Source organism: Galeopterus variegatus, unplaced genomic scaffold, assembly GCF_000696425.1.
Source record: "Galeopterus variegatus unplaced genomic scaffold, G_variegatus-3.0.2 Scaffold5165, whole genome shotgun sequence".
Lineage (NCBI taxonomy): Eukaryota > Metazoa > Chordata > Mammalia > Dermoptera > Cynocephalidae > Galeopterus > Galeopterus variegatus.
The window spans coordinates 141212-151761 of NW_007731276.1; the positions used below are offsets into that span (position 1 = coordinate 141212).

Consider the following 10550-nt stretch of genomic DNA (forward strand, 5'->3'; position numbering starts at 1 on the left):
GGCCGCTCACTGGCTGAGCAAGGTGCGGGCGCAACACCAAGGGTTGCAATCCCGTTGCCGGTCCCGGTCCGGTACGGGTGAGACACTGAGGGTTGCGATCTGTTGCCGGTCATGAAAAAAGACAAAAAGGAAAATAAATAAATAAATAAATAAATAAAAGGCAGAAGCCCAGTTTTTAAGTCTTTTTGATTATGTGCCTGCTAAAATAAGTGGTGGTTTTTACTCGTGTGAAGGTAATCAACATGAAAAAGAGGGGAGTGAAGGGAAAGTGGGGGGAAACCCGTAGCCCCTGGAAGTGATCAGGCACAGTCCTAGAGGGGAAGCACGCCTCAGTGCTATTGTGGTTTCCAATCCAGATAAGGCGCAGCAGTGAGCGTGAAGACATACAGAAGAACTATTGGGAGAAGGAAGAATACTCGCAGAGATTTTCAAGTGACATAGTCCTAATATTCTCCTTAAAGTAGACATATGGTCATCTACTGAGGATGGGCAAATCTGGGACCGGCTCTGGAAGCTTGAAAGGAGCCGTTGGGAGAAGGAAGAATACTCGCAGAGATTTTCAAGTGACATAGTCCTAATATTCTCCTTAAAGTAGGCATATGGTCATCTACTGAGGATGGGCAAATCTGGGACCGGCTCTGGAAGCTTGAAAGGAGCCAAAGGATTTCTAACAGTTACTGGGAGCATTGTCATGTGGCTCCCAAGTAAGAGGGGAATCAGAGGACTTCTTAAGAGCCAGACAGGGTACATCTGAGATGTCAGCATGAATTTGTGACAGAAGAAAATGATACCAAATTACAAATAGACGATGCCATTAGTTACAGTTAGAAATGACTGACTATGACAGAAAATGTTGGAAGCTTATTAATATCTTTTGCCATATTGGCTGACCTAAGTTTCAGGTTGTATCAAGACCCGAAAGAAGTTAGGGTGAGGCAGTGATCCTAGCAATTGCCAAGGAATCGAGGGAGAGTAGATGTCACTGCGAGTGAAGGGCCCGGTCAGGGAAGAGAGGGAGCAGCAATGGAGACCTTTCGAGATGAGATTCAGACGTGTCAGCATCTTGGTGATGCAGCACTTCCAGGTGTCTGCACCAGGAACGCTTGAGCTCATGGAGAAGTAAGTAACTGGAGGAATTTAGACTGAGAGCTATGCCAGAAGAAATGTAGCTTAATTTCCATTACTTTTCCAAAAGTGAATTAGGGTAACTAACTACCAAAGTCATGTGGGCATGGTTGGGTAATGGAACAACATGGTAAGACTTTCTGTAGAGGTTACCACAATATTTGTAGTACCTTACATTTCGAGTGATTCTTTTTGGTCTACCAGGGACTTTCATGTGTGTTACATCACGATATTAACAATATGGTAAGGCCTTTTGGCCCCATTTTACTGATTAAAACACTGAAGCTCTGGGACATTAAATGACTTGCCAAAGTCTACATAGATCCAGAGTGGATACGTTTGGTTTATGAAGATGTATTGATTTTCTTCCAAGGTTTCACTGGTCATGGCTCCTCTTAATATAGGAAGGCATAGAGAAGCCAGACCTCAAGATCAAGGCTTCTGAATTCCAACACTGGGGACATCTGGGGCCAGAAAATGCTTCATTGTGGGAGCTGTCCTGTGCACTGGAAGATGTTTAGCAACATCTCTGTCCACCTATTCCCCCAGTTGTGACAAACAGAAATATCTCTAGACACTGCCAGGTGTCCCCTTGAGGGCATAGTCATCCCTGGTAGAGAACCACTGCTCTAGATTATAGAGAAATTACTAATATTTAACAATGTGTGATGTGTAACATAATACATAGCTCACATGTTAATATCAGTGAACCAGATTCCAGTGCAAGTGCACATGGGGTACTTAGGCAATAATTTAGTGTATCTGAAAGTTGTTTGGTTTTTTGACATTGTTACTTTGCTCAGTTTTCTGACCCAAATTTATTGGGAAACCCGGGATTCTGCAGGATGCCTTGGGATGTCTGTATTGTTTAGGCTTTTATGACAGCAGAGAATATGAACTCAGTAAGGCTTTATTGTAAGAGTGGACATGGTCAGGCACTGGAATTTAAAAGCCATGGGAAGAAGAGTCAGGAGGGATCTCTGGCCTTTTTCTATGTTCCTCCCACTGGCCACAAAGCCTTCTTCACGTGGCTTCTTCCTCTGCATCTGTCTAGTGCCCATTTGCTGCCAATGATCCAGTCCTGTCTGGGCTCTCTCCTTGAAATTCCCAAAGGGGCAGGTCTAACCACTTCCTCACGGGGATGAGACGACATTGGTCTGCTCCCTGCCCTGGCTCAGTCCTAGTCCACCCAGGCAACAAACAGCCTGTGACACCCAGACCAGGGTGCCATGCCCTAGGACATTTCTGCAAGAAGCTGCTATTAGAACTAGTAAGCATTTTGATGGGTGTGTGGCTCACCTGGCTTCTTATGATGGCACCGGGAGTTTACACCCAGCAAAGATGGAGCGAGGCAAAAAAACCATTTCTGTCTTGAGACTGAGCCTCGCAGACCACACACAGCACCAATAAAGCCAGACAATAAAGTCATTTAAATGTATTCACGAGTAAACTAGGATGAAGAAAACTGTCTTTTGGGCAGTCCAGAATTAATTGTTTTACATGTTTTCTATGTTTTGGAGACTTCAGATTAGCTGTTTAAATGATCCAACAGAACCGTTTTAATAAGGAGACCACCGAATTTCTCAGACTGAATTCACTCTTCATTCCCAAGATATCACAGAGTCGTGTCACTTGGTTTAGTGAGTTTTCTGAGCAAGTTTGAGTCCTTCAGAATAAAGGGGACTTCATGAGTGTGAGCCATCACTAGCTACTCTTAAACTCACAGATCAGAGGACAGCTTCACAAACAGCACAGGAGGGCTGTCCCTTATTTAAAGTACAAATGAGAACATGCGCTGGTGACTTTGAACTTGAGTGTAACATGAACTCTGAGAACTGAAGACATTTATGAATAATGTAAGACTTCAGCTGAGTCAAGTTATTCTTTAAAGAAATTTGTTTTTATGGTCATGTTTAATCATTAGTAAGTATGCTGTTTTCTCTTATTATAGGTTATGTATGAAATTGTTGGAGCGATTGAAAAAAATAAAGACTCCCTTTCACAGAATCTTCTATTTGTAATGAAAAGTAAGTTGAGTTTTTTTCTTCCCTACACTGGTTAAATGCCAATGCATCCTTTATCACTCTCTCTATGAATATTTTTCTATCAAATATGCTACCAGCTAAAAGACAATTGAAATATCTTTTACATTCTAATGCAAAGAATAATAAGGAATGGATCTTGCCATGCTATTCATTGGTTGCATTTAATTTGGAGTCCAGTAGAAACCATAACTTAACTAAGCTTTTAGCAGATAGAAATGTAAAACATCTTTACTGCTTTAGTGGTATGAATATAAAAAAGCTTTTCTGTGACGACTAATGAAGATGAATATAGCTTCCAAAGTTATTGAGGCCACAGTAAGTAGGTGAATTTCATTCCTTTAGATGACTCTGGAGCACAACTAAGGTGGTATTTTATTCTTATGTACTCTTAGTTATAAAGTATTAATGCCCACTAGGTAGAGGGAGCCTATAAATTTACATATACACGTATGTATATAAATATGAACATTTATATAAATTTATAGGCTCCTTCTACTATAATATTACCTACTCGTATTCTATACTATATATAAAACTATATACTAGATTTATGTACACATAATTATATGGATATAATACTTATATTGTATGTATACATTATATATATAAAAAAATTCTGTCTCCTCTAGTAATTACTTTCTTAATAGTAGTCCTGCAGTGATTCCCATTTTTTAATAGCATTTTTAATGAATTAAAATATATCATCTTTTATGCTTTAAGTTGCTCTAAATGAGAAAGAGTCATTTATCTCTTCTGGGAAAAGAAGCATATGAGAGCCTTGAAAAAGTTGAATGTGGAAATAAAAATTACCTTATCATTTTCTGAGGAACATATTTGTCTCAAATCACAGCAGCACAGTTGTAACACCTTGTTTTTCACAGCTGATGACTCTGCCTGTCTCTTAGAACTTATGGTGATTGTGATTTCTCTTAATTGAGACTAATGATAAAGACATGGACTTGGGATAATATTAGGAATAAAAAAGAATTAAAATAATTGATCCTATTTATTATCATTGGGAATATCTTCCTTCTAGTTTACAATTATTTGAACTTTTATTTAGAATGCACTTTCCTTGGAGTCCTAAAATATTAGGAATAAAAAAGAATTAAAATAATTGATCCTATTTATTATCATTGGGAATTTCTTCCTTCTAGTTTACAATTATTTGAACTTTTATTTAGAATGCACTTTCCTTGGAGTCCTATCCTTTATGAAGATCTAACACATAGCATGTTTTACAAGTTGGCACAGTGCTTTATTAAAAAATTTTGTATTTCATGTGATAGAATATATGTATTTAGAATCAGAATATGGTGGCTAGTGATAACACAATTCTGTTTATGTTCCTAGAATCTCTATATTTTAAAGTTTTTCTTTAGTGTGTAGTTGCTAACAAGTTCTAAGAAAAAAAGTGAATCTTGTTTTATTCTAAATATTTTGGGACATAGGTACGTCTGAGCAAAAGAACAGGCTTTACAGTGTGCACTTGTAAGTTTATACAAGTGATGGCAGATGTTTTCTCTAAAAGCCTAGAGAATAAGTATTTTAGGATTTGTGAGCCATAAAGTCTCTGTTGCAGTGACTCAACTCTGCAGTTATAATGTGAAACTTTTGTAGACAAAGAAAAAAAAGGATGTGGCTGTATTCCAATAAAGCTTCATTTACAAAAACAGGAGGCAGTGGACCATATTTGGCCCATGGGTCATAGTTCCTCACCCAGGCTATTATATAAGCCAAAGAGCCATGGTTGCAATAGTATTTTATGAGTCTGTGGAATAATTTGATGTTTTAGATAGTTATTAAAAACAAGTGTAATTTATAAAAATAACTTTTATATCCAGGGACTGTGCTAAGTACTTTGCTTTTGTATCTTATTAAATCTTCATGTCATCAAGCTCCCAGTTGAGAAATATGATAGGATCTGTACAAACAGAGCCGTGTCTATGAGACACCTAACCAAGCAAAGCCAGGTGACTTGGAGCCACAGCTCATGGAGAGGTGCAGCAAAATTGTGCTTGACACTGGAACTAAAGTCTACTTAACTCATAAAGAGGCAAAAAGATTCAAGATTCAGACTATGAAGTCTGGTCACAAGAATAGGAAAATTTAGGATTTACTGTCAATCATTGTTAACAATTCTTGCATCTTTTGTTGCTGTGTGTCTCTGCATACCTGCTTATAAACTGTGGGCACCTTAGTTAGCTTATCCCATTTTATAGGCAGAAAATGCCCTGTGCAATGATTGTGGATCCCAGTGAGGGATACATCCCATTTCAATGAGTGACATGAAGAAAATGGTTTGCAGTAAGTGACTCCGGGTAATAGGAAAGAAAGGAGAAAGCTGGCTCTTCACGAGAGGTTCCTCTATTAGGTTCTAGGAGGCAAAAGGATGGCAGGATTTCTCTGTATGTGTCCCATGGAAAGCTGCTCTCCCCTGTCATTCACTCAGCTGTGGCCAGGGCACTGACCTCAGGGTCGTCATGCAGGATGGCATCTCCCTGTGTCAGTGGGCTGACACAGGTCCTGCCAGATCTTCATGCAGCCTGACTATATGATTCTGAGGAAATACAGGAAAGGGCCACTTACATATTTTGGTCCATTTTTATACATAGTGTTGTCAATATTATTCAAGATGTTTTTTTCTCAATTATAGGAATAACGTGTTGCATTATTTATCTGGGGGTCCATTTATAAATACACTGACTGTAAATATAAATAATAATTGCTCATTATTATTTCTTTAAGTTTCCCATTGGTATAAATTGTGCATTGTTTGTTTTGAAGTGGGTTCACACTTAAAGTTACAAAATTAGTTTGAAGAACTCCCAAATGCACTCTTCCCAAATTCACTTTTCTCATTACCTTTTTTTTTTAACTAACTCTCTCTCTATCTCCACTTTCTCTCTCCCTCTGCCTTTTGCTCTTTTTGTTTCTCCCCCTTTCCTCCCCTATGTGTTTGTGTGTGAAATTTCCGAACCATTTGAGAATGTCACTTATCTCTTCATGTCTAAATACTTTAGTTTGCACCCTAAGAGCAAAGACATTATCGTACATAACCTCAGTAAATTATCAGAATATTTAACATTGATATAATACTAACATTTAATCCAGATTATGTATGAAACTTTACTAATTGTCATGCTAATGTCTTTTATAGTGACCCCTCCCCCAATTCAGGATCATTAATTGCATTTAGCTATTAATTCTCTTTAGTCTTCTTTAATCTGGGACAGTTCTCCAGCTTTTCTTTGTCTTTTATGTTATTAATAGTTTTTAAAAAATAAAGGCTAGTTAATTTGTAGAATGTCTCTCAATTTGGGCTTACTTGATATTCTCTCATATTAAAAGCAGATTATGCGTTTTTTTGCCAAGAATCCCAAAGAGGTGGTGAGGTGTCCTTCTCAGTGCATCGTATTGGGAGGATTGGAACACGTTAGCCATGATAACTTTGATAAAGTGGTATCCTTCAGGTTTTTGTAATCTTAAATTGCTGTTTTCCCTTAGTTACTGATGAGTAATTTGTAAGAAAGTACCTTGAGACTATATAAATATTCTTTTCCTCATCAAACTTTCACCCATACATTTATGATTGTTGCCTAAATCATTATTTCTCCTATGGTTGCAAAATTGTGATTTTCTAACCCCATCATTCCATCATCTGTGGCATTTTCCTGTAAGAACTCACACTTTTCCTGTATTTATTTATGATCAGTATAGACTCATGGATTCTTGTTTTATTTAATGAGTCATAATCCATTACCATCATTGTATTGATGCTAAAATCGTGCAGGACTTGGCCAGGGAGAACCCCTGCAATCTAGCTCCTGTGTCCTTTTGACAAGTTCCTATTATTTTTATAGAAATTTCTTACATTATGGCCTTCTAAAAATGCTCCATGCCTAAACCAAAATATGCAAAAAAATAAAAAGAAAAAAAGCCCAGATTCATCCACCTTGCTTCAGATTTGGAATCAGCCATTTCTCCACAAAGTTTATACATTCTGTATAAGAGAATGGTGTTGAGAAACGCCACGATCTAGAGTCTGCGTGAGCTCATTGCTTCTGGGTGTCATTACTTTTTGACCTTTTTAGAACTTGAAGATTTAAAATATAGATAACATATAGATATGTGGCTATATATTAAAAATTAATAATTTACCCTGATACCTCTAACTTTTAACCCAACACCACTCCTTTTCGCTCCTGCATTTCATAATTATATCTCCCTTCTCTGACAGCTCTCCCTGCTTCTCTGTTTGCTTATTAATGTAGTGATTTTTCACTGAAAACTTTGCAGATATATATTATGCAGGCCCTATTTTGCACCTTGGCAGGCAAAATAATTTGAGTGTGGAAAAGGTAGGAAATAAACTGCTCTGCTACTAAACATCGCTAACTGTCTGATGAGCTAAGCATTATCCTGAGTGATTTATGTACATGATTTCACATTTTAATTTGGCCGTAATCCTCGTGGTATGTACCATCATCATCATTCTATAGCAGAGGGCACTTAAGCTTAAAAACTGCCAACAGACAGATATAGGTAACGCAAGAAACATTCCTTCCAGATCCTCAGCCACCATAGATGTCATTTTCACTATACTATTCAAATTTGTAACCAAAATCTACTTGTCCAAGCTCCGGTTTCTCCCTGAGGTGCCAAGAGGGGAATATGGATCCAGAATGATCAGATTTATATAACTTAACATCTAAACTACATCAGCTTGTGTTTACCTTACACCTTAACTGGATCAGAAAAAGGGACACTTCTTTCCCCTTCTTTATTCTAACAACTGATGAGTTAAATGAGGCAGGGTCCCACACAGGTGTTCATATACAGCTCTGAGACAGGTGAGATCTGGGGGACATGTCTTCCTGAGAGTTATTTTCCCGGAATGGGAATTGCTTACAGAAACCACAAGCGTTTATGATTTGGTCAAGTACACAAAAGCCCCTTAGTTCTGAGCAGGTAAGATTTGGTTCTGACAACCAGGACAGAAGTAAGTGTTACTCAGAAAGCAAAGGGCTAAGTCCCCAGGCAGAAAATAAGGGAGCGTGGAGTCAAGACTCCTGGTCCAGGGCACTGAAGGTCAGAATTTGTCAAGTGGAGGAAATAAATAGGGGCACAGAGAACAGTAGCCTCCTAAATCCACTGCACCAACTACATCTTCCACACGAAAAGTTCTAGTGGTTAAAGCTTGTGTGAGGAATACGTTGAATGCTCAAGCAAATAATGATATTAACGCCACTTCGACTATTCATTTATTTCCTAGCTAGTGAAAATGTCGTGATCAATCATTTGTTCCAGTCGAAACTGTCGCAGACCGGATCCCTTGTACCTTCGTCTCCTTCCTTTAAATTCCGAGGACATAAATCCGCCCTGCTGAGTAAGAAAATGACAGCTTCTTCAACTGTCGGAGAAAACAAGAATTATCTAGAACTTAGTAAGGTAAAAGTTTTGTGATTCTTGCTTGGCTGTTTTTAAGTTTTCTTAGTGTGTTTGCTTCTTTTTAAAAAATGAAAGCACAATTGTGCACACCAGTGAAAAGAAATTGATATTCTAATACAAAGGATGAAAGGGAAAGATGCAACCTGAGGTATAACAGTCAGGGAGAGAAGACTGTCTAGCACAGCACAGCACGGTGACGTTCAGAAGCAAGTGCAGGATTAGTAATTTTATTCAGTGTACAACGCCCTATTTGTGTTCCATCTCCGTGGCTGTCTTGTTGATGGATGGAAAGTAACTTCAGGGACAGTAGGCTTGGAGAGAATAAACTTAGCTACCTTATTCTGTTGATATTAATCACTTCAGAGGTTTTAGGTCTCTAAACAATAAATTGTCGTTTCTCTTATAGACATAGGGTATTTTTCATGTGGTGCAATGTTTTTACTCTGTATTTCTAGATTTTAAACTTTTTTGTATTATACTAATTTTTTAGTGCATGTTTGTCCCACATAAGTTTGGTTGTACATACAGCATACAGCGTAAAGATTCTACTTGTAAAAGAGAACTAAAAACTCGGTAAAGGGTTGTTTCAAACTGATAGGAAATATGTATGAAGTATTTCAGGTTTCTTAAGAATCCCATGCCTTGTTGTATTACAGTCTGTTTTGCTTGCATCTATCAAAGCTATAAAAGATGAGAAATATAATTGAGAAAGTGTTCAGGACAATCAGTTTCAGAAATGCAGTTATTGCAGCTTCCTGGAACCCATTTTAGCTTACCAATTAAAACAAAAGCACAGTTAAAATCACTCTATTTTAAGAGAGTGTCAGAAATGTGTATTAAAGTGTGTGTGGATGTGTGTGTGTGTGTGTGTGTGTGTGTGTGTGTCTTTAGCCAGTAGATCCTAGATTTAGGAATCCTTTGATGTAGTTGTCCTAGAACTGGATAATCACAGGAATTCAATCTCACTGCATAGAAAATGGCATCTTTTACATAAAGAAGACAAAGGACAATCCTTTTCAAGGAAGATCTCTTTTCCTGGGGGTCTCACTGAACCTTCTGGCCTTTCCTTTCTTAATTACCCTGAAAATCAAGAGCAAGAAATCACCACCCACCTCTAAACTGTAATTTTTAACCTCAATTATTAAACATTATGAAGCCTAGATGCCATTAGTCTTTTCCCTAAAGAACTGCAAAAAGAAGATAATTCGCAGTAGTTCCTCCACCCAGAAAGGGAAATTCAGGGCACCATTTCAAGAGATGGAGATGTACTTACTAAGATTATTTCTTAAGTGTTCTATTCCTCATTTCATTTATTTCTCCTCTTCAAACTGCCCTCATCCCTGCACATCCACCCCTGTGGCCAGAAACGTAGGACTTTGCCCACTCTTTAGCTGCGTGTTACATTTTGTGTTGTACTTGTAGAAAACAGGTTGATCTCCGACCAGTCACTTCATTTTACATTCCCTTGTCAGTTGCAATTAATCACTCCAGCTTGACAGCTCCTCTTAATGGAAGGAAATGAGCTTTTGTCTTAATAGCAACAACACCAGGTTGACAAGAATGTTGTGTCAGAATTTTTTCTTATATCAAGACCTTTTTATGTTAAGAGAAATGATTTTAGATCAATAGATATGTTAGTCTAAGGCTGTGTAGTTTTGTGAAGTGTAATAGCACATCGGTGGCTGAGGTTCCTTATAACCTCTGGTGGAATTTAATTACCTTCTGCCCTTTAGTTCTTCACCCACTGGCCTCATTTCCACAGATTTTGATTATCTCCATTATCATTTAATCTTTGCTACATATGATTTTTAAAGAGCTTGTGTAATTACTTATTGAAGAAAACAGTCTATTGTCATTTTTCACAGACGTGATTTACTAACCCCTTTTAGCAGTTAAAAAAAAAAAAGAAGAAAGGAGAAAACAAAAAGT

General features: G+C 37.8%; 1 protein-coding gene across 1 annotated transcript in view; it reads left to right on the forward strand.

Moving 5' to 3' along the window:
* Nucleotides 1-10550, forward strand: part of MYO16 (myosin XVI) — a gene marked incomplete at both ends in the record, with an annotated part of 268499 nt that overhangs the window by 133313 nt on the left and 124636 nt on the right. Inside the window, 2 exons of the mRNA XM_008589028.1 lie at nt 3077-3152; nt 8446-8621. Coding sequence (XP_008587250.1) covers nt 3077-3152; nt 8446-8621 — 252 coding nt within the window. The remainder of the gene's footprint in view (nt 1-3076; nt 3153-8445; nt 8622-10550) is intronic.